The sequence below is a fragment of the Heterodontus francisci genome, chromosome 36 (genome assembly GCF_036365525.1).
Source record: "Heterodontus francisci isolate sHetFra1 chromosome 36, sHetFra1.hap1, whole genome shotgun sequence".
In the NCBI taxonomy this organism is placed as follows: domain Eukaryota; kingdom Metazoa; phylum Chordata; class Chondrichthyes; order Heterodontiformes; family Heterodontidae; genus Heterodontus; species Heterodontus francisci.
Window position 1 is genome coordinate 10879846 of NC_090406.1, and position 26910 is coordinate 10906755.

A 26910-nucleotide genomic window follows, 5' to 3' on the forward strand; every position below is an offset into this window, starting at 1 on the left:
CAGACTCGGTGGGCCGAAGGGCCTGTTTTAGTGCTGTATCTCTCTATGACTCTATGACTATCCGATTCCAAGATGAGCTTCTGATCACATACCTGCTATATCACCAAGACCCCCCACTTCCACCTTCATAATATCACCTGACTCCGCCCCTGCCTCAACTCAACTGCTGCCGAAACCCTCAACCATACCTTTATTACCTCTAGACTCGATTATTCCAATGCTCTCCTGACTGGCCTCCCATATTCCACTCTCCACAAACTTGAACTCTTCCAAAACTCTGCTTCCCACGTCCTAACTTGCACCAATTCCCATTCACTCGTGCTCATTGACTACATAAATTCCCGGTCTGGCAGTGCCTCAATATTAAAATTCTCTTCCTTGTTTTCAAATCCCTCCAAGGCTCTGCACTATTTAAATTCTGGCCCCTAGTGTATCCCCAATTTTAATAGATCCACCATTGGTGACCTTGCCTTCAGCTGTCTAGGCCCTGAACTTTGGAGTTTCCTCCCTAAACCTATCCCCCTTCACCTCCCTCTCCTGCTTTAAGGCACCCCTTAAAAACTAGGTCGTTGACCAAGTTTTTGGTCAGCTCTCCTAATGTTTCCTTATAAGGCTTTGTGCCAAACTTTCTTTGATAACACTCATGTGAAATGCCTTGGGACGTTTTACTATGTTAAAGGTGCTATATAAATGTAAGCTGCTTTTGTTATTTCCTGGGTGTAAGAATAGATCTTTTATCTCATTGTTGTTCATGGGTCCTTGTTGTGCACAAATTGGTTGCTTTCTATATTTCCCTACTTCATAACAAAGTATTTCTATGGCTATGAAGTGCTCTGAGCTGTCCTGAGATCGTGAAATGCGCTACATAATTTTTAAAATTTATATTGCATCTTTCACGATCACTGGACGTCTCAAAGCGCTTTATAGCCAATGAAGTACTTTTTGAAGTGTAGTCACTGTGGTAATGTAGGAAATGCAGCAGCCTGTATGTGCACAGCAAGCTCCCACAACAGCAATGCGATAATGGCCAGATAATCTGTTTTTGTGGGATGTTGATTGAGGGACAAATATTGGCCAGGACACCAGGGATAACTCCCCTGTTCCATTTCAAAATAGTGTCGGGGATTTTTTGCATCCACCTGAGCAAGGAGGTGGGGCTTGAGTTCAACATCTCATCCAAAAGAATGCACCTCTGCCAGTGCAGCACTCGCTCAGTACTGCACTGAAGTGTCAGGCTTGTTTGCTTAATTGCAAATTTTGGTCTCTTTACCCAAGGAAGGATAGATGTGCCTCAAAGGGGCTGCGACAAGGTTTCACTGGATTGATTCCTGGGATGAGAGGATGGTCCTAGGAGAAGACATTGAGTTGAATGTGTCTATATTCTCTGGAGTTTAGAAGGATGAGACATGATCACATTGAAACGTATAAAATTCTTAGAGGGATTGACAAGGTAGATGCTGAAAGGCTGTTTCCCCCTGGCTGGAGAGTCTGGAACTCGGGGTCATAGCCTCAGGATAAGGGGTCAGCCATTGAGGACTGAGTGGAGGAGAAATTTCTTCACTCAGAGGGTTGAGAGTCTTTGAAATTCTCTACCCCAGGGAGCTGTGGATGCTCAGTCGTTGAGTATATTCAAGACAGAGATCAATAGATTTTTGGTCTCTCAGGGAATCAAGGGATATGGGGAGTGGACAGGAAATGGAGTTGAGGCAGGGATCAGCCATGATCTTATTGAATGGTGGAGCAGGCTGGAGGGATTGTATGGCTGCTCTGCTCTGATTTCTTATGTTCTTATTCACTTTAGTCTTATCTTTCTTACTTGTTTCAGCTGAGCTTCATTCCGTGCAGTTATTACAAGTTCAGCACCGAACCTGGCATAGTGATACGCCATCTGCTCACCTATTCCTTTACTAGCACCAGTCAGTAGGACATGGGAACCAGACAGTAACTCTGTTCAAAAATAAAATAGTTCACAAAACATGTAGGGTTATTTTTATTTTCGACTTCAGTTGAGGAAACAACAAAGTTGCACGTTCTGCTCTCAGCGTATAGGATTACAACTCAGGGAGCGTTTACAAGGTTAGGGACAAAAGTGTATGCACAATCAGTATGAGATCATTGAGCCAAAAGCTGTATTCTAACTGAGTGATTAGATAATGAAGATAGCAAGGCTTGTTTTGAACAATAGCTCCAAATGCCCCTTGCCCACTGACACGTACGCACAGACATTCGCTGTGTATAAACTCCACTGACAAGTGACCGTTTCTTTCCCTCCTGCCCATTTCCTCCCCCCTTGTCATTTGCATATAATTACTGAGAAGGTACAGTATGGAAAGAGGCCAGTAGGCCTAACTAGCTCATGCTAGAAATTATGCTCCACTCAAGCCTCTCCCATCCTTCCTCTTCTAACCCTACTAGCATACTCCCTTCTCCCTCCTCTGCTTCTCTAGCCTCCACTTAAATGCATCTATACTATTTACCTCGACCACTCCCTGTGGTAGCGAGTTCCATATTCTTACTACTCTCTGGGTAAATAAGTTTCTTTGCCATTTGTGGGATCATGCTGTGCACCAATTGGTTGCCGTGTTTCCTACATTACAACAGTAAGTTGCATTAATATAGTGCCTTTAATGTGGTAAAATGCCCCAAGGCACTTCAGAGGAGCAATAATGAAACAAAAATTGATACTGAGCCACACAAAGAGATATTAAGACAGATGACCAAAACTTAGGTTTTAACAACAAGGGTGGCACAGTGGCGCAGTGGTTAGCACCGCAGCCTCATAGCTCCAGGGACCCGGGTTTGATTCTGGGTACTGCCTGTGCGGAGTTTGCAAGTTCTCCCTGTGACCGTGTGGGTTTCTGCCGGGTGCTCCGGTTTCCTCCCACTGCCAAAGACTTGCAGGTTGTTAGGTAAATTGGCCATTGTAAATTGCCCCTAGTGTAGGTAGGTGGTAGGGAATATGGGGCCCCTGTAGGGTTAGTATAAATGGGTGGTTGTTGGTCGGCACAGACTCAGTGGGCTGATGGACTTGTTTCAGTGCTGTATCTCTAAATAAAATAAGCAGTGACTCCAATTTAAAAGTAATTCATTGGCTTTAAAGTGCTTTGGGGCATCCTAAGGTTATGCACGGTGCTATATAAATGCAAGTCTTCCCTGACTAGATAAGCGAATTGGAGGCATGTTAGTGATGGTTGAAGGACATGGTGAATGTTGTAGTGGAAAACTTCTTTTTACATTAGTAAGTCATAAGGTCAGTGCAGAAGAATACAGAATCAAAGAAAGCTTGTGGTTCTCAGATTCACACGATGGAACAGCAATTAAATGTGACAGGAAAAGAATGTTGGATAAAATTAACAAAAATAAGGGAGGTACATGCCTCTCACTAGCTCAATGGAAAAGGAGCTTTTTAAACAGGGGGCTGAATTATCCCAGCCCTTTGGAGACAGGTTGGGAGGCAGGAGGGCTGGTAATATGACGGGGAAGGCATTGGAAGGGGAGCCAGATGTCTTCCCGTTGCCATGACATATTGCCAGCGGCTGGAACCTCAGCGGCACATCCGCCCACCAGGCAGCCAATTGAGGCAATAAATTTCCCAATTAAGGGCCACCTCCCAACCCTGCTGGCATTTTACCAGCGTCGGGAGGAGCCGCTGCCACGTGGGGACCATCAGGTAAACCCCGGTGGCCTCCCAGTGGATTCCTGGAGGGTGTCCTCCTTGATTGGTGCTTCATGGGCCACAGAGGGGTCCCCTGGTGGCATTGGCTGCCCCTTCGCCCAAGATCTTTTTTATTAATTAAAGGATTTTATTTATTTGTTGAATTTAAATTCCACCAGCTGCCATGGTGGGGTTTGAATCCGTGTCCCCAGGGCAGAGCCTGGGCCTCTGGATTACTATCTCAGTGATATTACCACTTTGCCACCATTTCCAAAAACAAAATATGACACCGAGCCAAATGCGGAGATATTGGGGCAGATGATCAAAAGCTTGGTCAAAGAGCTAGGTTTTATGATGTGTCTTAAAGGAGGAAAGTGAGGTAGAGAGTAGGAGAGGTTTAGGCAGGGAATTCCACAGCTTAGGGCCTTGGCAGCTAAAGCACAGCCAGCAATGGCAGAGCAATTAAAATCAGGGAAGCTCAAAGCAACCAGATAGAAGTAAATCTCATTATGGACTTCAAAATAATTTTCCTAAAGAGAAGCTCAAATTGTAAAATAAGTTGCATGAAGAATCTTAAAAGCCCTTACCAGAATCAAAAGTATCTCTCCAGAATATTGCCAAAAGTCCAGCAGAAATTGTTAAAATAAGAATGAAAGACTTTAGGAACCCTGCCATTTCTGCGTCATCAAATTCTACTTAAAAATTCTGAACAAGAGACTTTTATTTTGTACTCATTCATAGGATGTGGCCGTACTTGATAATGTCAGCATTCATTGGCTATGCCTAATTGCCCTTGAGAAGACTGTAAAGATTAACTGTCTACTTTGATATCGGAATTGCAGCATTCCAAGACTAAAGGTAGATGTGTCTGTGGGTCATGTCTGTGAAAACGAGCATTTCCGCAGGTCCAAGAGTTGAGTTAAAATAGCTTTTTGATGAGCGTGGGATGCATTGTGCAAGCAGGCCTAAGGCAAGGGTGTTGATTGTATATCAATTGTTTTTCAAAATATGCAGGTGAAGGGCATTAATTGGGGTTTCACTGCAGCACATATAAAGAGACACTTACTGAAACTGTGGGGTGGTTGAGTTAGGAAGTGTATGCTTGTAATGTTTCACTCTGTAAATAAGTATTGGACTGAGTAAAGATTGGCTCCAGTACTATCCTTCACCAACTGGCTTTCTGGAATATCACAAAGGATGTCTTCTCAGATAAAGGAACTGATGTAACTCATCAATGTCTTCGATGGTCTGGAAGATCTTAATCAGGACACTTGTATTCATAGTAATAAAATGAGCCAAAAAATTTGTGAGGGCAATATAACTATAGAGCTTAAGAGGACCATCTAACCATGGTAACAGAATGATTAAGAAGATTAAGAAGAGTTAAGTGAGTTTGACTGGCTTCATTTTGTTATTCTGTCACTTTTACGCCTCTTTGATGCACGGTGATTTAGTGGTAGTATGCATGGAATCTGTTGATCAAAAGTAGAATTAGTTTAAGATTTGTGAGTGAAACACTGTATGATGTACTCTTACTGAATTGTGGCATGTGGTGTACTGGCACTCATACTGGAATTGATGCCCAGTGCCAACACTTCCCCAAGTTCAGGCAACATACTGCGCCAACACTTCCCTGAGTTCAACAACACACCAACACTTCCCTGAGTTCAACACACAGTGCCAACACTCCACAGAGTGGCCTTGATGATTCTGCTGGTGCCAAGGTCAGCACTGAAAATTGACCAGATTGTAGATGCAGCTGAACCTGTCAGCCAATCACATATTTTGAGGGGATCCAGACATGCTGGTGTAAGAAGGCCAATGCTGCGTGGGAATTATTTGTTGTCTCACCAAACACTGCAAGATTTTGATTATGCATGGAATCTGTTCCACTCTTCAACATCAGAGTGTTGTCCTGCACCTCATCGAGAGCTGGTTACTGCCATTGTAAAGGCTTTATGATGATTCTCACAGGATTTTGTAACTTGCATATTCAGAGTATATTGTACTCTTTGAAATGTCAAGCAATTGTCAAGAAACTAAAAGTGAACTTAGCAACAGTCTTGTGCCTATCTGCATGCGAAGGACCAACACAGCACCTACTGCCCTGGTTTATAGCAGCAGCTGAATGAAGCAGCTATGAGAAATGGCCAGTCTATCATGCTAGGCCCCACTCCATTGAAGACTGCATGGCAATAATCTGGAGCAGCCGTTGTAAAGCTGGAATGATACAATGCACACTATCAGCAGCATCTCTGAAAACCTCCATGAAACGGATAAACAGGACAGCACTGCCACCCTCCATACAAGCCCACCCCCCCCCAATGCATGCTGGGGGAGTGAGGACTTCACATACAGTGACCTCTCATCTCATACTCACTGTGAAAATCCTCTACTCCTGGCCAACCCAGCAATTGATTTGTGGGTCTCATCAAATGGGGAACATAGAAACAATAGGAGGTCATTTAGCCCCTCAAGCATGTACACCATTCAATGAGGTCTTGGCTGATCTGCGACCTGACTCCATATACCCGACTTTGCCTCATATCTCTTAACGCCTTTGGTTAACAAAAATCTATCAATCTCAGAATTAAAATGAACAATTGGCCTAGCATCAAATGCCGATTGTGGAAGAGACTTCCAAATTTCTACCACTCTTTGCGCACGTGGTGGGGATGCCATATTTATATGAAAACGAGACCGGTAGTGCCAAAATGATGGGTGCTCCAAAACCCAATTTTGCAACCAGACAATATGGATTGTGGGCTTGTTCATTGATTGGCGGATATGATAAGTGGCAGACCCCAAGGATACGTAATGGGGCTCATCTTTTCACCATATTTATTAACAACCCGGATGAAAGATGGAAATTGAAGAGAGGCGTGCTTTTATATAACGCCTGGCACAAACCTCTCTGTTGGTCAAAGGAGGGGGGGTGGGAGAGAGACAGACTGGCGCATGCGCACATGACCCGTGCGACAAATGGTTGCCAGTATTAAAGATGGCGGCGTCCGCAGCAAGCTGAAGGACGGAAGGTTCGACCTTTACCGCGGTTTGGGTTCAGGGGAATAGATATTATAGGTGTTAATCTGGCGCGGTGGGTGCTGATGAAATGAAACAGATCCTCCTTTTTTTCGTTTTGAAATGAAATGCGATCGCGTCGCTTTTTGAGTGACGTAGGCGCGGGAGGTGAAAGGTCGTGGGGGTGAAGGGTCGCCGGTGCTGCAGCTGTCGCTCATGGCGTTCCGGTTGTTTGCGGTGGTGAAGTAAGTGGCGGAGCCGGAGCGGGAGGGCAGGCCAGGTGGCGGGGGCCTGGGTGCCGGGTGTTTTAGCTCCAGCCTCTCTCCCCAGGTCAGCGCTACCTTGGGCCTCAGGCTGTCCATAGCAACAAGTGCGGGGCCTAGTAGAGCCTTTCCCTCTTCCCCCGTGTTAAACATCATCGACACCGGGGGCGATTTTTCAACCACAATCTGCTTATTATTTTCACCTCTGTCAGAAGGTTGTGGGTTCGAGTCTCGCTGCAGAGACTTGAGCACAAAAAGAAAAGCAAGGCTGACCCTCCCAATGCAGGGCTAAGGGAGTGCTGCACTGTCAGAGGTGCCGTCTTTCAGATCAGGTGTTAGACCAAGACCCTGTCTGCGCCCTCAAGTGGATGTAAAAGATCCCACGGTCACTATTTCATAGAGAGCAGGGGAGTTATCCCCAGTGTCCTGGCCAATATTTATCTCTCAATCAACATAGTTTAAAAACAGATTATTTGGTTATCACTTTTCTGTTTGCAGGAGCTTGCTGTGTGCAAATTGGCTGCTGCTTTTTCTACTTTACAACACCTCAAAAATTACATGGTGGCTGTGAAGTGCTTTGGGATGCTCTGAGGCTGTGAAAGGTGTTGTATAAGTGCAAGTTGTTTTCTCTCTATGTACATTTCATGTTCTCAGGCAGTGAGCATTGATATTCCTATGTAAACATATTTAGAATGGATGTATCCTGTGCCTTGTGAAGTCCTGTGTGCCCATTATACCTGTTATGACTGACCTTCATTAGCTCCTCCCACAAGGTGTCATATTTAAATTTCTTATCCATGACCTTAAGTCTGCTTCTGGCCTTGTCCATTTTTAATCTAACTTAGAGCTATACTACCATCTGGGACTTTCTCTGTCTCCAATTCTGACCTTGCATATCTCTCCTCCTTCCTATCTCCAACTTTCACTCTACCCTTGGTGGCCATGCCTTTAGTTATGTAAGTGCTACTCTAAGATTCTTTCCCTTTCATCTCCATCAACCTCTCCTACGAAAAACTTGTCACGTCTGATCTCTCCCGCATTAGTTCAGTGCCTGTTTTCCTTGCACCCCTCTGAAGCGCCTTGGGATGTTTTTTTTTATGTTGAAGATCCTATATAAATGCAAGTTGTTGTAGATTATGTTGTGGTTCTTGCTGGATATGTGAGATTTGTGCATTGGGAGCTGGGAGGGTGCAAGCATCCCTCTAGTAGAGCCTGACTCCCCGACCTGGACCCGACGACATGTCAGATTTGGGTCAGGTCGCTCTTCCGGGTCCGGCATTCGAGCTTGGGTCAGGTCGGACACGCTCTATCACCGCCTCCGGTACATGGCTCCAATGTTAATGTACTTTTTGGACTTGAAAGATTGGTTCGTTACAGTTTTTTTAAGCTTGTGCATATAAGTGAAAAACGGAAGCTAGGTTAACTGATGGTTGGGTTGGGCGCGGGAAAAAATGAAAGGATTTGGGTTGGGCTCGGGTCGGATGTGGTTTGGTCTGGCTCGGGTCGGGTTTCATTTGCAGACCCGAGCTGGCCTTTACCCTCTAGTACTAGCGTGGAAGTATCGGGACTGGAATTTAAGATTGAACAGCAGGACAGGTGACGATCTCCATTTAGAGACAAAAAAGAAATACGCAGCAGGCCAGTTAATATCTGAGAAAGACAGGTTAATATTTTGGATAGAGACCTGAATCTGCTGAAGGGTTAAAACAACCTCCGGAGGAGTCAGCTTGATTTGACTGGCATTGCTAAGTCAGAAGACTGGGTTCAAATCTCATTCTGTAACTTGAGCTGATGATCTGAGATCTCCATTCTATGCAGTGTCAAGGGTGTTCAACGTTGTTATCCCTCAGCTGAGGCATTAAACTGAGGCTCTTTAACAGCCTTGTCAGGTGGATGTAAAATATCGCACCAACAGTGTTCACATGAGAGCAGGGGAGTTCTCTCAGTAGCCTGGCCATCCAACACCAGGACAAAAAGACATTAACTGGTTAATTTATTCCTCTGTTTGTAGGATTCTGTATTCATCTTGGCTGCGGTACCTGCCTATGTTGACAGCAAGTGCACTTCAAAAGTTATTGAGTTAAGGCAGACACCAGAACATAAGTTGACAGCATCACACTGCTTGTTAATGGGTGGCAAGCCTGCAAGCTTGATTAAACAGTAATACAAGCTAGCTATCTGTCTTTGTACAGGAAGGTGCTGACAAGTGCACTCCATGTAATGTAAGCTGTGGCTCAGTGGTTAGTGCTTTTGCCTCTGAGTCTCTCAATTTTGGTACGAGTCCCACTCCAGAGACTTGAGTACATAAATCTAGGCTGACTCTCTATGGGAGTGCTGCACTGTCGCGAGTGCTTTTTTTTGAATGGGATGATAAACCAAGCCCCGTCTGCTCTTTCAGGTGGATGTAAAAGATTCCTAAGTCGAGCTGGGGAGTTCTTCCCTGTGTCCTGTCCAATATTTATCCCTTAGCCAACATCTAAAACATCATCTTTGCGATGTCCTGAGGTCATGAAAAGCGCTATACAAATGCAAGTTCTTTCTTAAAGCCTCATACAGGTCAGGCCTGGGGCTCCAAGGCCTTTCAAATTAGCTTCTCCAAGGTTAGGGAGTTTTCAGATAGTATAAATCGAAGTGTTTGTCAGCTTTCAGCAGGCTTGTCAAGTGTTCATTGGGATGGAACGTTCCCCTCAATACGTCTGTAATTTGGACATTCGTATAATTTAATGGCTGCGACTTTCCTGTGGGGCAAAAAAAAAGGGTTCTGAAATGAATTCAACCTTATTTTGTGCTTAACCATCTAACCTGGTGTACAAGTAATGTTATTTCAGATGTGTTGCATCAATATTAATGTTGCCATATACCAGTTGTCAATGTTAATTTCTGTCAAGTTTAAGAAAGGAAAAAAAGTTGCGTTTATATAACGAGTCTCTCAGAAACAACCTGGAGAATGTATTACAATGTGCGGTCACTGTTATGTGATTGCTATTAGGTACACAGCAAGATCGCACCAGCAATGCTGAGCTCAGTGACCAGTTAATCTGCTTTTTGGACATGCTGGTTGGGGCTGGAATGTTGCCTCAATGATTGTCTGCTGGTTAAATGGGAGTTTTGTTCATGTGAAGCAGAACAGGTCCCTGGAATCTGAATTAGAGGAAGACTGATCTAAAAGTAGCACAAGAATGATGTTTTTTGTTCATGTTGCTTATTATACCAGTACACTAAGCCTGTGACAACACTCCAAATACAAGTCCTACACTTGTACTTGGGAGTACAAGAATGTCCATGATTGCTGGACTTGGACACAGCATTTTATGTTCTGACTGTTCTTAGATTTTTCTTGAAAAACCCTTCACTGTCATTTCATCATTTTTTCTCTTTCGTAATGGTTTTGTTTTCAAGGTTCTTTACAAGGTTCGGGATAGTTGGAGGCACTATGTACATCGTTTATGACCAGGACTTATTGGGAAATGGTAAACAAAGTTGTGAGATATTGAAGAAGGTATCAACCGTTGTGCCAGTTGCTGTGGAGCAGTGGTCAAAGTATATAGGAGTGGAGGTACAGTACATAATTGGAGCAAATTAATTTCTGCTTTATTCCTCATCTTCTCCTTTCCTGAAGACACTGGCTCCAGCTGGGGTGGGGCTCAATTGACATCAGCAGCCCTCTGTTCCATTGGAAAAGAAGCCTTTCTTCTTGTGTGAAATTGGAATGAAGGTAGTGGGGACATTGGAGGGCAGTTTAGCTGAGTGGGAAGTCTTTACCTTAACTCCGCATGTGTACGTGCTTTTTCAGCAAGAGTCACTGGATCGTATTTGGGAGTGATTGGGGGGGGGGGAAGAATTCAGGCTAGTTTTGTTTTCGCTCTGCCATCTCTTCCTAGTTTTGGTGGTGGGGGGCAGGGGATGTGCGGAGACATGGAGGCCATGGTTCTTAGTCCAGCTGTTATATCTGACAGCTGCCCTGGCTGAGATCAGATCGTGTAGCGTAAACCAGGGATTGAATTTGGGACTTTCTAGTGTACCTGAATCTGTGCTGCACTTGGTAGAGAGAGGGGACAATGGTGGAACTGCTTTGTGTGTGCGTGCGTGTACTCAGCCTGTGACCAATGTTTCCTAAGCACTAGTATTAACTGGAGAATGAGTTATTCAAAGCAAGTATCTGCAGTCTAAAGCCACAATTAAGTTGAGGTCTTGGTTCTGTGAAAGGGAAGAAAACCTGCTGTTCTTACCTAGTATGGCCTATATATGACTCCAGTCCCATGTCACTATGGTCAACACTGAACAGCCATATGATATGACCTAGCAAGCCAACCAGTCGTATCACCACCACCTTGAGAGCAATTAGGGATAGGCAATAAATGTCGACCTTGCCAGTGACGCTCACACATCCCTAGACTTTTTTTTTAAATGTCCAATACAATGCTGAACATATCTATTTTTTTACATACAGAAATTTGAGGTGTTAGCATCTATATCGATATACACTCCTTCATCGCTCGCTGTTTAATGTGAGTTAGATTAAGCTGACTGAGGGCACTGTATAGCAAGTACTGGGCACTTTGAAAGGATTTTCTGCAAAAAAAAAACTGTAAATTGAACACTGGTGTCTAACAGTTTTATGTTCCCTTTACAGCTACCAGATATTCCCAAGCTGGATGTGCCCTTAACGGAATTCTGGAATACAGGTAAAGAAGTGACATGTCCATAAATAAACTTAATTAAAGGTTTGTACAGCTTCACTAGTGACAGCCTTTATGTATCATCTCATTGAACTGGTTATTCAGGTGTGAACCTAGAGTTTGAGTGACAGAAGGTAATTGGACTGTAAAGAGGCAATGGGCCTCTGATCCTGTATGCACTCGAGAGTTGCTGGATATTGAGCAGTAGCTGGAATCGTGGTTCTTTTTCCCTCTTAATTGTTAACACTGCAAATTGTGAAGGGAGCTAATTGGTCTCCTGGTACTTGCTAATGACTCAGCTAAGAACAGGAACTTGTAATATTGTTCTTCATAGGTAGAACCTCACAATCTGCCACTTGACATTACGTTGCATTGCTTGTAAGTGCACTGTGATATAGAGCAGCAGTCAATTTAATTTTGTATTTAAAGCTGTGGCATTAGGAAAATTGACACAAAATTTCTTTTTTTCTTTTGGGCCTCCTTATCTCGAGAGACAATGGATACGCGCCTGGAGGTGGTCAGTGGTTTGTGAAGCAGCACCTGGAGTGGCTATAAAGGCCAATTCTAGAGTGACAGGCTCTTCCACAGGTGCTGCAGAGAAATTTGTTTGTCGGGGCTGTTACACAGTTGGCTCTCCCCTTGCGCCTCTGTCTTTTTTCCTGCCAACTACTAAGTCTCTTTGACTTGCCACATTTTAGCCCTGTCTTTATGGCTGCCCGCCAGCTCTGGCGAACGCTGGCAACTGACTCCCATGACTTGTGATCAATGTCACAGGATTTCATGTCGCGTTTGCAGACGTCTTTAAAGCGGAGACATGGACGGCCGGTGGGTCTGATACCAGTGGCGAGCTTGCTGTACAATGTGTCTTTGGGGATCCTGCCATCTTCCATGCGGCTCACCTGGCCAAGCCATCTCAAGCGCCGCTGACTCAGTAGTGTGTATAAGCTGGGGATGTTTGCCGCCTCGAGGACTTCTGTGTTGGAGATACGGTCCTGCCACCTGATGCCAAGTATTCTCCGGAGGCAGCGAAGATGGAATGAATTGAGACGTCGCTCTTGGCTGACATATGTTGTCCAGGCCTCACTGCCATAGAGCAAGGTACTGAGGACACAGGCCTGATACACTCGGACTTTTGTGTTCCGTGTCAGTGCGCCATTTTCCCACACTCTCTTGGCCAGTCTGGACATAGCAGTGGAAGCCTTTCCCACGCGCTTGTTGATTTCTGCATCTAGAGACAGGTTACTGGTGATAGTTGAGCCTAGGTAGGTGAACTCTTGAACCACTTCCAGAGCGTGGTCGCCAATATTGATGGATGGAGCATTTCTGACGTCCTGCCCCATGATGTTCGTTTTCTTGAGGCTGATGGTTAGGTCAAATTCATTGCAGGCAGCCGCAAACCTGTCGATGAGACTCTGCAGGCACTCTTCAGTGTGAGATGTTAAAGCAGCATAGTCAGCAAAGAGGAGTTCCCTGATGAGGACTTTCCGTACTTTGGACTTCGCTCTTAGACGGGCAAGGTTGAACAACCTGCCCCCTGATCTCGTGTGGAGGAAAATTCCTTCTTCAGAGGACATGAACGCATGTGAAAGCAGCAGGGAGAAGAAAATCCCAAAAAGTGTGGGTGCGAGAACACAACCCTGTTTCACGCCACTCAGGATAGGAAAGGGCTCTGATGAGGAGCCACCATGTTGAATTGTGCCTTTCATATTGTCATGGAATGAGGTGATGATACTTAGTAGCTTTGGTGGGCATCCAATCTTTTCTAGTAGTCTGAAGAGACCACATCTGCTGACTAGGTCAAAGGCTTTGGTGAGATCAATGAAAGCAATGTAGAGGGGCATCTGTTGTTCACGGCATTTCTCCTGTATCTGACGAAGGGAGAACAGCATGTCAACGGTTGATCTCTCTGCACGAAAGCCACACTGTGCCTCAGGGTAGACGCGCTCGGCCAGCTTCTGGAGCCTGTTCAGAGCGACTCGAGTAAAGACTTTCCCCACTATGCTGAGCAGGGAGATTCCACGGTAGTTGTTGCAGTCACCGCGGTCACCTTTGTTTTTATGGAGGGTGATGATATTGGCATCGCGCATGTCCTGAGGTACTGCTCCCTCGTCCCAGCACAGGAATAGCAGTTCATGTAGTGCTGAGAGTATAGCAGGCTTGGCACTCTTGATTATTTCAGGGGTAACGCTGTCCTTCGCTTTTGATAGCTCTTAATAATGCAGTTTTTAAACAACACAGCTTGAAGATATTTTTGCACACAAATTTATTTTTAAGATTTTCTGTTTGGATGTAAAAGCATCGGCAGATACACTGTTTTAAGGGTAAGTTGAGAAAGTCCCAGCTTTCATCCATCGCCTATGTTGAGATAGAAGGGGAGTGAGCATTGACCTCAGCAACTCTGGTTAGGAAGGGGGAAAATCAAACTGGTTTCTCACCTTTTGTCTGCCATTCAGCAACTCCTCCTGGAAAGCTTCTGGGAGGACATCATGGGTATGAAGTGCTTCGCATTTGAATAGCCTGTTGATAAAGTAAGGCTTACACATGAACAGTGGATTCTCGGGTGCGATACTGCAGAGCTGCCACTCCCTGCAAACCTTCGCCTCAGCAACATCCAGTGTCAAAAGAGGAATTCAAATATTGTGTGGAAATGTAAGCAGAATTTCTTTTTTGAGATTTTCCACTAAAACTTAGTAAACTGATTTACAGCTTAGAAACAGGCCATTTGGTCCAACTCATTCATGCTGGTGTTTATGCTCCACAGGAGCCTCCTCCAGTTCTACTTGGTCTCATTCTATCATCATAATCCTTCAATTCCTTTCTCCCTCGTGTTTATCTAGCTTTCCCTTAAATGCATCTGTTTGTCACAATAACGACTTGCATTAATATAGTACCTTCAACATTATAAAACATCCCAAACAAAAACAAGAAATGCTGGATTCACTCAGCAGGTCTGGCAGCATCTGTGGAAAGAGAAGCAGAGTTAACGTTTCGGGTCAGTGACCCTTCTTCGGAACCCAAAACATCCCAAGCTGATTCACAGGAGCGTCATCAGTCAAATTTTGACACAGGAGACACTAGGAGAGTTGGGCAAAAGCTTGGTCTAAGAGGCAGGCCACAAGGAACATCCCAAAGAAGGACATAGAGATGAAGAGGTCAAGGAGGCAATTTCAGGGCCCAGACAGCAAGAGACACACTTGCCAGTGGTGGAGCGATTGAAAAAATTTGGGATGCACAAGAGGCTGAAATTGGAGTAGCGCAGAGATCTTGCAAGGCTGGAGGGGGCCTTCGGGATGGGGAGGGTAGATGACACAACAGATCAATTGAAATGGTGCTACATAAACTGACAATGTTACTGGAACATGAAGTGACTATTGATACAGATTCTATTCTGTCATTTAAAACAGAATTGGATAGTTGCTTGAAAAAGGAAGACTACAACCATATACAGGGAGAGGCCAGGTATGTGTAATTAGAATAAATGGCTCCAGTTGAAGAGCCAGCACAAACACTGGGCTGAATAGTCTCTTATGAATGCTGGACTTTGTAACATGATTATGTTTTTAAAAGTTTAAGATGGAGTCTGGAAGGTCAGATGACCTCACAGCCACTCTGCTAAAGGACAAGACAGAAGTCTTGGTTACCAGGACAACAGAGAATGCAGATCAAATACTTTTTTTGAAAAAACACTGCAGGGGTAACACCTGAAGAATAATGGGTTTCGCTCTCCAGACTTTTGAATTGTAAACGAGGAGTCAGTGATTCTGAAGATGCAAATGTACCAAACAGCTGTTAACACCTGGGAACAATGGAAGGCCCAGGTGGCTCTGTGAAACCAGACTTCTGGACTTTGCGTATTGGGAAAGGGGCAACAACCTATTGATTTGAGTCCAGATAAATTGAACAGATGTTCTGAAGGCAGACAGGCTGTAAGAAGGGAATCCAGTGGTTGCCTTGGAGTAGGCTGCAAAGAAGATGACCAGTGGTGGCAGCCTTGAGAGGGGACACCTGCTCTCGGAAACCTGAGACAGTGAAAGGCTGCAAAGACTTGAACATGTTTTGAAAGTTGAAGCTTGCAGAGAAGTAAAAGACGAGCAAGATCACCAGGAATTGCCTTATTCACGGATGTCCAGGTCGCAAGTGCTCAGAGAAGTGAGCGAAGTGGACATTTGATTTTTGAAAAGGTCTGGAAGATCCAACCCATTGCAACTGGGAGGAGTTTGGGACTTTTAACTGCAACGATTTCACTATCAAAGAGGACTGTGTAACATGTAACATGAGGTTTCCAAGTATTTTAATAAAGAAAACACCTTTTTTCTTTATAATTTGGGGTAATAGGTACTTAAAGATCTATTTTGTTAATTTAACAGGGATTTCTTTTAGTTTAGTGACAATAAAAGTCTTAAAATGTGAAACCTTCTCGTGCAATTTTTTAATAAAGTAAACCTTAAATTAAAATTAAACCTTGTCGTGCAGTTCTTTAAATTGGTCTGGGGATTCGCACCTCGTGTCTCACTGAGGTGGTAACAGTCTCTTGTGCTGTAAATTCTACGATTTTTGTGTGACTGGAGAACGAGTCTCAGTTTGAAATACTGATCCAGGGAATGGAATTCATACACATTCTCAATTTGCTACATGGCTATAATGAATCATTTAGCCACTGTGAGGTTAAAGATCTTGCAGGGGGTGAAAGAGAGTTCTGAAGATTTGCATCATGCTTAATTTGTAAAAAGAACTGCAAATATAAATATGAAATACAAACAAGATGCTAGAAATGTGCAGCAGGTCTGTATATATCTGAAAGAGGAAGGACTCTTTAACATCTTGGCTACAGATACTTCATCAGAATTCCTGACATTCTCGCCCTAGACGTGAAGATTGGCCAACTTGGTTAGGTGCTGGAGTAGTACTTGCCATGGAACTCTATGTTGGCAGAAACCAGTTCCGTACTGAGACAAAGGCCTTATGAATGTGTGTGTAATGCTGTTCCTGTCTTAGGATGTCTGCACATGTTCAGGTATGGCAGCATCTGTGGAGAGAGAGACAGTTAACATTTCAGGTCATTAGAAAGGTCACAGACCTGAAATGTTAACTCTTTTTCTCTCTCCACAGCTGCTGCCGGACCTGCTGAGTATTTCCAATAAATTCTGTTTTAATTTGATTTCCAGCATCTACAGTATTTTGCTTTTGTGTCTCTACATGTTGGTAACAAGTGTGCAGAAGTGGGTAGACTGAACACTTCACTGAGAGAATATCCAAAAAGACTTGACCCAGCTTTTGTTTAAATTGTTTTGCAGGAGTTGAAGCAACCACAGGTTTCTTGTCGGCTGCACCTACAAAATACAATGAATACACTCAGAAGGGCTGGCAGTACATCAAGAGTATGGCTAACAGAGCAGAGTGAAAAGCTCCATCTTATCATAAAACTTTTTGTTCATGACCACAGACTGTAACAAAATGTAAATACTTATATGATGGTAATAAAGTTTATGTGAACTTGCACGTGACCAATTTTTGGTTCTCTGTTGAGCACCACACAGTCACAAAAGGATTTGAGTTGATGTCAAATTAGTGAAAGTTATTTAATGCTTATTTCTAAACCCTGGTTAGTGTGATTTCTGCAGTTGATAATTTGGAAGAAAATAGTGCCCCAGTCTATCTGGTAGCGTCATGGATCTCACTACTGCCAGTTCTGGCTCCCAAATATTAAAGGACGAACCTCCCAACTGTACTGCCCCAGAAGTGGATAAGAGATGTGGCTGGAGACTGCATATGTGGTCCTCCATGGAAAGGTGGTGTGGGATAAAGTCACATTTTAACTAATGTAGACTCTCAAGTAAGTGGAAGTGACTAGAGTTTCTATGGTGGTTTCTATCAGTTCCAATACATCTATGAATACTTTGAAATGTGCTTCATAGCTCAGTGGGTAAATAGTATGGCTCTAATGGTGCCCACCATACAATATTGATGGGCCCAGGCTATGCTGAGTTAGCTGTTACTGGTGTCAGTGCCTCTGAAATTGTAATGCTTTGGTGGGGAGTGGGCAGGGTGGGAAATCAGAGTTTCTGAGAGTGGGGCGGGGATTCAGAGTTGCTGCAGGGACAGGGGTGATCAGCAGTTGCTGATCATTAGCCAGAGACCCTCACTGAGAAGTGTTTGTGTGAATATGGGCCCAGGATAGGATTAAGGGTGACTGAGGCTCTTGCTCCACTGGTTGAATAACCTATTGACGCTCTCCATTGGGGGTCACAGTAACAACCGCACAGTACTGGGGTGGGTGGGTGTTGGCGGTGGTGGCTATCCTATGCTGTAGCATAGCACTCCACGCAGAGTGAATTCCTTCAGGAAAAGGAGAAAGAAACAGGATGAGCATGATTTTGGGGGTGGCTGGGTATCAATGAAACTAGCTGTGATGGTAAGTGCTTTCAATTTTTGGTTTTTATGCCAAAAACCGGGAGAAAATTAGAAGCAAAGAATCCAAAAAGTCACTAAATTGATGAAAATCCAATTTAATTTTGAACATTTCTGAACCCACGCAAACAAGCCAGAGCTGAACAAGATACAGTTAAGCTAAACAATGGCCAATTTCTTAAAATAGGTCAAACACAGCACTTTTCTGGGTATCATTGTTAGTTCCAAAACTAATATACAAGTTTGGATGATCATGAGACATAATGTCGAGCTATTTCAGCACTAAAATAGATTGACTAAAATAGATTGACTTTATTTGGGTGGACTGTATTGACTGCTAAACAACATTTAAAATAGCACATTACCACCATGAAGCACAAGTAAAGTCTTCCACTGAAATAGCTGATGCTAAAATAAACATTTTTAGTATATTTTATGAACATATTGCAATCACTGCATGCAGTATATCCATTTCATAAATAAATCAAGGCATTTTGATGTTGCAGCTGCATCTCAACTTGCGACTTTGGTTAAGAAAGCAAAAGGAGATTACATTTTACTGATTCAGGACCCTCCAAAAATACTGGGAATTTATGTGAAAATCGTCTTTTCCAAAAGTAATTTTTAAGTTTTTTTTTGTCAGCTGTGGCTCAGTGGGTAGCACTCTCACCTGTGCCTCAGAAGGATGTGATTTCAAGTCCCATTCCAGGATTTGAGCACAAAAATCGAGGCTGAGACTCCAGTGGAGTATTTAGGAAATGCTGCACTGTTGGAAGTGACATCTTTCAGATTAGATGTTAAACCGAAGCCTGTCTGCTCTTTCAGGTGGACGTAAAAGATCCCAAGGCACTATTTTGAAGAGCAGGGGAGTTATCCCTCAATCAACATCACGAAAACAAATTATCTGGTCATTATCACGTTGTTCGTGGGAGCTTGCTGTGTGCAAATTGGCTGTCGCATTTCCGACATTACAGCAGTGACTATTCTTTAAAAGTACTTCATTGGTGGTAAAGTGCTTTAGGATATTGGGCGCCTGTGAATTATGCAATATAATTACAAATCTTCTTTAAAAAATTTAATGGTCCCTATTGAGTTATAGTTTAACGTCAAATTTTGGAATGATTGTTGTATTTAGAAACTTATAGTAGCCTCTGCTTTGATGCAGTGGTAGCTTTAATGCCTCTTGAATCAGAATGTTGTGGGTACAAGCTCCATTCTAGGGCTTGAGCACATAATCAGCACTGACTTCGAACAAAGCGATTGTATATGTGCAGCTTTAAAATACAAGTTATTTTAAGCATCATGTGACATGACTGCAGGTTATGTGCAGGGAAACTGCAGGAAGGTGGCAGATTTGGCTTTTCTACATGTGGCCCCCCCGATTTACAGGTGTTCTATGCAGTATAAATGTGATAGTTTCAGAAGCCTTTAGTTGCTTTTTTAGAATGTATTAACCACATTCTAACCTGGTCTGAACAGAAACAGACATCAAAGCAGCCAGTTATTGCTGTGATGGGATCATTAGGAGCTCTGTTATCAGGTCATAGATAAACATACATTCACACAAAAGTATTTTTACCATTGACTGAAATTACACAGAAACAGTGTCCCAAAGCATTTTACATCAAGTGGTTTACTTTTGAAGTGTAGCCATTTGGAATCTGCAGCAGCCAATGTTCATACACCAGGGTCGCACAGTGAATCTGTTTAAGAGTCAGAGTCATTATGGTACAGAGGAGGCCATTTAGCCCATCGAGCTCAGGTCAGCTTTCTGTAGTGCAATCCAGCCAGTCCCATTCCCTGCTCTATCCCCGTTGCCCTGCAAGTTTATTTCCCTTAATTGTCCATCCAATTTCCTTTTGAAATCATTGATCGTCTCCGCTTCCACCACTTTCATAGGCAGCGAGTTCCAGGTCATTACCACTTGCTGATTTAAAAAAGTTCTTCCTTACATCCCCCTTCATTTCTTGCACAAAATCTGTGTCCCCTACTCCTACCATCGGTTAATGGGAACAGCTTTCCTTTGTCTACTTTATCTAAATCTGTCATAATCTTGCACATCTCTATCAGATCTCCCCTCAACCTCCTTTACTCCAAGGAGAACACCCCCAGCTTCTCCATCCTAATCTTGTAGCTAAGTTCCCTCATCCCTGAAACCATTCTCATAAATCTCCTCTGGACCCTCTCAAGAACCTTCAAATCCTTCCAGGATAACCAGGACTGGACACAATACTCTAGTGGTGGCCTAACCAGAGCTTTGTAAAGGTTCAGCATAACTTCCCTGCTTTTGTACTCAATACCTATAATTACAAAGCCCAAGATCCCATATGCTTTGCTAATTATTCTCTCAATAAGTCCTGCCACCTTTCAAGATCTATATATATAAACCCCAGGTTCCTCTGTGCCAGCACACCCTTTAGAACTATGCCGTTAAGCATACATTGCCTCTCTCTATCCCTTCTGCCAAAATGCATCACCTCTCACTTCTGTGTATTAAATTTCATCTGCCACTTGTCTGCCCATTCTGCTAGCCTATCCATGTGCTGTTGCAGTCGATTGGTATCATCCTCACTGTTTGCCACACCTCCAAGTTTGGTATCATGGGCAAATTTTGACATTTTACTCCGCATTCCAATACCCAAGTCATTTATATTTATATATATCAACAATAGAAAAAGTGGTCCTAGCACTGACCCTTGGGGAACACCACTGTCTACCATCCTCCAGTCTGAAAAATAACCATTTACCACAACTCAGTGTTTTCTGTCCTTAAACCAGTTTTTTAAAATCCAAACTGTCACTGACCCACCGATTCCATGAGCTTCAATTTTGTTAACCAGCCTTTATTTGGTACTTTGTCAAATGCTTTCTTAAAATCCATATAGACAGCACCCATTGCATTCCTTTCATCAACCTTCTCTGTTACTTTATCAAAAAATTAGATTAGCCAAACATGATCTGCCTTTTACAAATTTGTGCAGCCTCTCAATCAAACCTCTCCAAGTGCTTGTTAATTTTTTCCTTGATTATTGTTTTGAAAACTTTACCCACCACTAATGTTAAACTGACTGACCTGTAGTTACTAGGAATATACTTACACCCTTTCTCAAACAAGGGTGTCGCATTTGGTACTCTCCAATCCTCTGGCACCTCCCTCGGATCTAGGGAAGATTGGAAGATTATGGCAAGCCCTTCCGCTATCTCCGTCCCCTTTTCCCTTAGCAACCTGGGATGCAAGCCATCCAGACCAGGTGACTTATCCACGCTAAGCATAGCCAGCCTCTCCAGTATATCCTACCTATCAATTTTCACCCCATCCATTACCTCTACCATCTCCTTCCACTGTTATTTTGTCAGCATCCCCTTCCGTAGTAAACACTGATACAAAGTATTCATTAAGTATTCTAGCCTCTTCCTGTGACTCAGCATGTTATCACCCTCTTTGTCTCTAATAGGATCCACCCCACCTCTTAGCACCCACTTACTATTTACATGCCAGTGGAAGATGTTTGGGTTCCCTTTTGTCATTTACTGCCATTCTATTTTCATTTTCTCGCTTTGCCAGTCTTATTTCCCCCTTCACTTCCTGTCCCAACTTATTGTACTTGGCTTGGTTCTCGCTTGAAGAATTCACCTGACATGCATCTCTGCACCCTCTTTTTTGGTCCATTATATTTGCTATCTCCCTCGTCATCCAAAGAGCCCTGGATCTGGTTCCCCTGCCTTTCCCTCTTGTTGGAATGTACGTGGCCTATACCTGAAACATCTCTTCCTTAAAGATCACCCAAGTTCCATTACAGTTTTTCCTGTCAATCTGGTTCCATTTTACGCTGGCTAGATCCCCTCTCCATCCCATTGAAGTTAGCCTTCTTCCAATTTAAAAGTTGCACTTTAGATTGTTCCTTGCTCTTTTCCATTACTAATGTAAATCTTATGATACGATGATCACACTTACCCAAGTTTTCTCCCACAGATGCTGGGCCCAGCGCCAGATCCAGCAATGCTTCCTTTGCAGCATTTTCTGTATGGATTTCAGATTTCCAGCATCCACAGTATCTTGCTTTTCTCTTTGTTGAGGAAAGAATATTGACCAACAACTACAACTTGCATTTATATAGCACCTTTAAAGTAGCAAAACATCCCAAGTCACTGCTGAGAGCATTAATGAACAAAATTTGACCAAGACCGAGAGAGCACTCCATGCTCTCCTTCATACAGCGCTATGGAATCTTGGGACCCGAGTGGGCAGATAAGGCCATATTCCATATTTTGTTTTATAATGCCCCTGTGAAGTGCCTTGGAATGTTAAAGGCATGGTAGAAACACAGTTGTTGTTGAACATCTCATCTGAAAGATAGCCCCTCTGATGTAGTGAAGGCCTATGAATGCACTGGGTGGGGTGGGGTAAGAAAATAAGTTTTATGCATTTTTCCTATCAGCAATTGTTTTATTTGTGAAAAAAATCCCTTTCCTTTCTTGAAATAATTTCTGTCCCCTTCTTTCAGTTGTGGTTTAGTTCCATGGGTGCTGGCTGATCCCTGATAGCTCGTGCAGGTGACCATTCTTCTAGCATGAATCTAAACGGAGAGAAGCTTCAATCTTTTAAAGCATTGACCGGGCCGGGTGAGGTAGGATCACAGCCCAGCCTCTCTCTCTTTTAACTTGATGTCCACACTTACCAGCATGGGGGGGTCACCAGATAGCAAGCAATGATCTGCCCCATAATACCTCTACCTGTCAGGGCTGCTACCCAGGGAAAACCAACAGCTCTATCAGGCTCTGTTCCAGAATTGGCACTGCATTTACCAACTAACAACGTGCATTTATGTAGCACCTTCAACATAGTAAAATGTCCCAAGGCGCTTCATAGGACTGTAATCAGACACAAAATGACATCAGAAGTGACTGAATGCTTGGTCAAAGTTGTAGGTTTTGAAGAGCATCGAATGTTGGTTTTTATCTAAAGGTGTCCTGAATACAAAGGAGAGAGGGGTCGGGGAAAGTTATGTTACAATTACATAAAGTGATGATTAAACTCCACCTGGAATATCACATTAGTTCTGGACACCACACCTCAGGAAGGAAATACTGGTCTTGGAGGGGGTGCAGTACGGATTCACCAGAAGGATACGAGGCTAAAAGGGATAAATTATGCGGACAAACTCCATAGACTAAACTTGCATTCCTTGGTGTACAGAAGATCAAGGGATGATCTAATGGAAAACAAAAACAAAATACTGTAGATGCTGGAAATCTGAAATAACAGAAAACACTGGAAATACTCAGCAGGTCTGACAGCATCTGTGCAGAGACACAGAGTGTTAACGTTTCAGGTTGATGACCCTTCATCAGATCGAATGGAGGCGTTTAAGATGAGAGAGAGCAACTATTTTATCTGCTGGGGGGTGGGGGGGGCAGTCCAGAACAAGGGGGGAATCACCTTCAAATTAGAGCCATTCACAGGTGATGGTAGGAAATACTTATTTGCAGAAAGGGAAGTGGGAATCTGCAGCCCTTTCTGTCAAGAAGCCATTGTTGCAGGGGAATCAACTAAAAATTTCAAAACTGAGTGATAGATTTTTGTTAGGCAAGGGTATGAAGGGATAGGGAGCCTAGGTGGGTAAATGGAGTGAAGATAGAGATGAGCCATGATCTAATTTGTAGAATAGGCTTGAGGAACAGACTGGTCTCCCTATCACGGCAAGCATTGCAGCTGAATCTCGTACGTTCTTCACCCAGCATTCACACCCAGTATATGCATACTTTGCACCAAGAACCACTGGATTGTGTGCAGGAATGGGAACTTAGGGGAAGACAGTGGCATAATGGTAATGTCGCTTAACTAGTAATCCAGAGGCCCATGCAAATGCCCTGAGGACACTGGTTCAAATCCCACCATGGCAGCTGGTGGAATTTAAATTCAATAAATACAGTCAATGAATAAAAAAAAAATATCTGGAATTGAAAGCTAGTCTCAGTTTCACGGCACTATTACTATCATCGATTGTCGTAAAAACCCATCTGGTTCACTAATGCCCTTTAGGGAAGGAACTCTGCCGTCCTTACCCGGTCTGGCCTACACGTGGATCCAGACCCACGAGGTTGACTCTTAACTGCCCTTTGAAATGCACTCGCAAACCACTCAGTTGTCAAGAGAAATTAACGATGGGAAACAAATGCTGGCCTTGCAAACGATACCCACATCCCATGAAAGAATGAAAATAACTTACCCTCCTCCCTCACTCTGAAGCACTGATGCCAAGTGTCATGTCCCTAACACTGCCCTAAAATCAGCAAACTCAGCATAGACTGCAAGCAAAACTTGGCATCTTCCTCGTAAGTCCAGCACTGGTTATTGGGTTTATCCACTTGATGTGTCAGAGAAACCAAACACGAGTATTTTTAGAAAGAGCCAGACAAATTTATATAGCACCTTTCACGACCACAGCATGTGTCAAAGTGCTTTACAGCCAATGAACTACTATTTTGAAGTGTAGTCACTGTTGTTGGAAATGCAGGAGCCTATTTGCACCCAGTAAGGTCTCACAAACAGCAATGCATTAATAACCAGATAATCAGTTTTTTGTGATGTTGATTGAGGGATAAATATTGGACACCAGGGAGAAATACCCTGGTCTTCTTCAAAATAGTGCCGTGGGATCTTTTACGTCCCCCTGGCAGGGCAAACAGGGCCTTGGTTTAATGCCTCCTCTGAAAGATGGCACCTCTGACAGTGTAGCACTCCCTCAGTACCACGCTGGGAGTGTCAGCTTCGATTTTTGTGAAGTCCTGGCATGGAACAACCTTGCGGCTCAGAGGTTGGAGCGCTACTGACTGAGCCACAGCTGACACATTTAGTTTTAAATCCACCAATTGGACAAAGTCACGGAGATTTCCAAATGAACCCCTACATCATAGCTTCCCTAGAAGTCCTGATGGTGAAGTGCTTGCAGCAGGAAGAAGCACCACTGGTGAGAACTAGGGAGAGAAATGGAGTACATCACAATTTTAAGAATAAATTTCAGTCCACAACCTCAATAATACGGACTTTTATTTTTTTTTGTGTTTCTCCATGGAAATGACTGCAGCACATCACAACTGGAAAAAAATAACCAGACATTTGTTTTTGTTTAAAATGCGGCTATTTTTTCCCCCCGGTTTTAAAATGCTGCCACTTCAAAGCGGCATTTGTGCAGGTATTGACGTAGTTGCTCTGAAAGCTGTCGAGATTCCTCCTGCTGAGAAACAAATCAGTTCTAACACTGAATAGTTAAATGTTAAACATAGCAATTATTTACAGAATGGGTTTCCTGCCACAGAGGCAACAGGTGCAGGCAGAGAGAGGAGTGAAATGTTCTCCTGTTCTGATGTAGTTGAAGGTTGAAACTTCCCTCACCCTCCCAACCTTTTAATGATGCATTTAGTCTTTTAATGAACCCCACCCCTTCCCAAAGATATTGATTTTTGCTGGGGTACAATTCCATTGGCATTCCGAGCCAAAACAGCCATTTTTTCAATTGTGAACCCAGGCAGTGGTGTATGACAAGTTGCTTGACATCCAACTCAATCCTGTCCTCACCTGACATCCACATTTTCCAACGATTCTTTTTTTCCCCCTCCCCTCTCCCTAACCTGGAGGGTGCATCTGAACTGCCACCCCATTTAACACTCAACCAGGAATCGAACCTGGAACCTTTTGCTCAGTGCACTGCACACCATCTTGAATTCTAAGCAGTGGAATATCTCCTCTGTGGTGTTGCTCACAGTGAGATAGTGACACTGAACAGAGTGGAACTACAAAGTTACCTTGAGGCCAGAGCTTGCACTGCAGTGTCACCAAGACCTGTTTACTAAAGGAAATCCCAGTATAATTAATTAGAAAGACATGTTCAATGTTAAGTGTTGACCAAAAGTGTGACTAAAAATCATGGCAACAGGTAAATTAATCTTACTGACAACAGCAAAGGTCATGGGGCCACTAAGTTCATGGCTAATGAATAAATCATGATTACATTTTTATTACATGTGGTTCAGGGATAATTACTGGTGTTTTGGAGATGATACTCTGCAATTCCATTCATTTTCTGTGAAAACCTTATGTAGAACTGAAAATATCAGAATGTTATTTAAAATTGTAATGGCCGGATCTACTTCCCATACCCAAAGCAAAATGATGAAAACCAATTATATATAAACAATTTGAGGTGGAATTTTGACAGACATTGGGCGGGTGGGGGAAACCAACAGAACCAGAGTTTGTTCAACAGTTCCAGATAGAATTAACTAAACCACTCTGGAACGAGCTCAAGCCTTCCACAACACTGAGAATAAAGGAGAACATCCTTAACAATGAGAACAAATACAATACAAATAATATTCAGAGTAATAAATCTGTAACATTTACAATGCTTTTAGTAAATCTGCCTTCACAGTCAGCCAATAACTCGTTAACTATTGCAACATTTACACTTGTTCCCAGAAACTTGCCTGTAAATATCTCAATGATGACCTATCCTTTTAATTGGGAATGCACAGCCAGAGGCCAGTTAGCTCCAGACATACACTCCTTTTCCCCATTCACATGGGAGAGAAGTGGTGGCAGTCCAATACTTTTAGCAAGGACACAACTGTACTGTTAATCCTGCAAATAGACCATGCCTAATGCTCACTGTGACCATAAAGCACACTGCCATTTTAAGCTGAAGAGTGGTAAAACTGTCCTTCCTCTCCAACATGCAGGGCAAGAGCTAAATATGGTTTTAATTTTTCTTTTTAAAACTCTTCAAAATTGACAGGGGTGGGAAGAAAATGGTTAAACACACAGGCTTCCTGCTGCTACAGTGTGTGGGGTGAGGAGGAAATTGCCTTTCAACAGTGGCGAGGG

General features: G+C 43.4%; 2 protein-coding genes across 4 annotated transcripts in view; one reads left to right on the forward strand and one right to left on the reverse strand.

The window, feature by feature from the left end:
* Window positions 1-7237, reverse strand: part of hsd11b1la (hydroxysteroid (11-beta) dehydrogenase 1-like a) — a 21579-nt gene extending 14342 nt beyond the window's left edge. Inside the window, exons 1-3 of one of the 2 annotated variants that reach the window (XM_068016160.1) lie at window positions 7143-7237; window positions 4722-5127; window positions 1817-1947 (exon numbers count right to left, since the gene is read on the reverse strand). In XM_068016160.1, coding sequence (XP_067872261.1) covers window positions 1817-1888 — 72 coding nt within the window. In that variant the 5' untranslated portion in view covers window positions 1889-1947; window positions 4722-5127; window positions 7143-7237. The other variant, XM_068016158.1, reaches the window with a different exon arrangement.
* Window positions 6626-17115, forward strand: micos13 (mitochondrial contact site and cristae organizing system subunit 13). 2 transcript variants are annotated; one of them, XM_068016164.1, is made up of 4 exons: window positions 6626-6690; window positions 10339-10495; window positions 11573-11624; window positions 16913-17115. In XM_068016164.1, exons 1-4 carry the CDS (start codon window positions 6638-6640, stop codon window positions 17017-17019), a joined length of 369 nt encoding a protein of 122 aa, XP_067872265.1. In that variant the 5' UTR covers window positions 6626-6637; the 3' UTR covers window positions 17020-17115. The 2 variants fall into 2 exon arrangements, with proteins under 2 accessions (XP_067872265.1, XP_067872266.1); XM_068016165.1 differs by lacking the exon at window positions 6626-6690 and adding an exon at window positions 6818-6921.
* Window positions 17116-26910: the final 9795 nt, after the last annotated feature.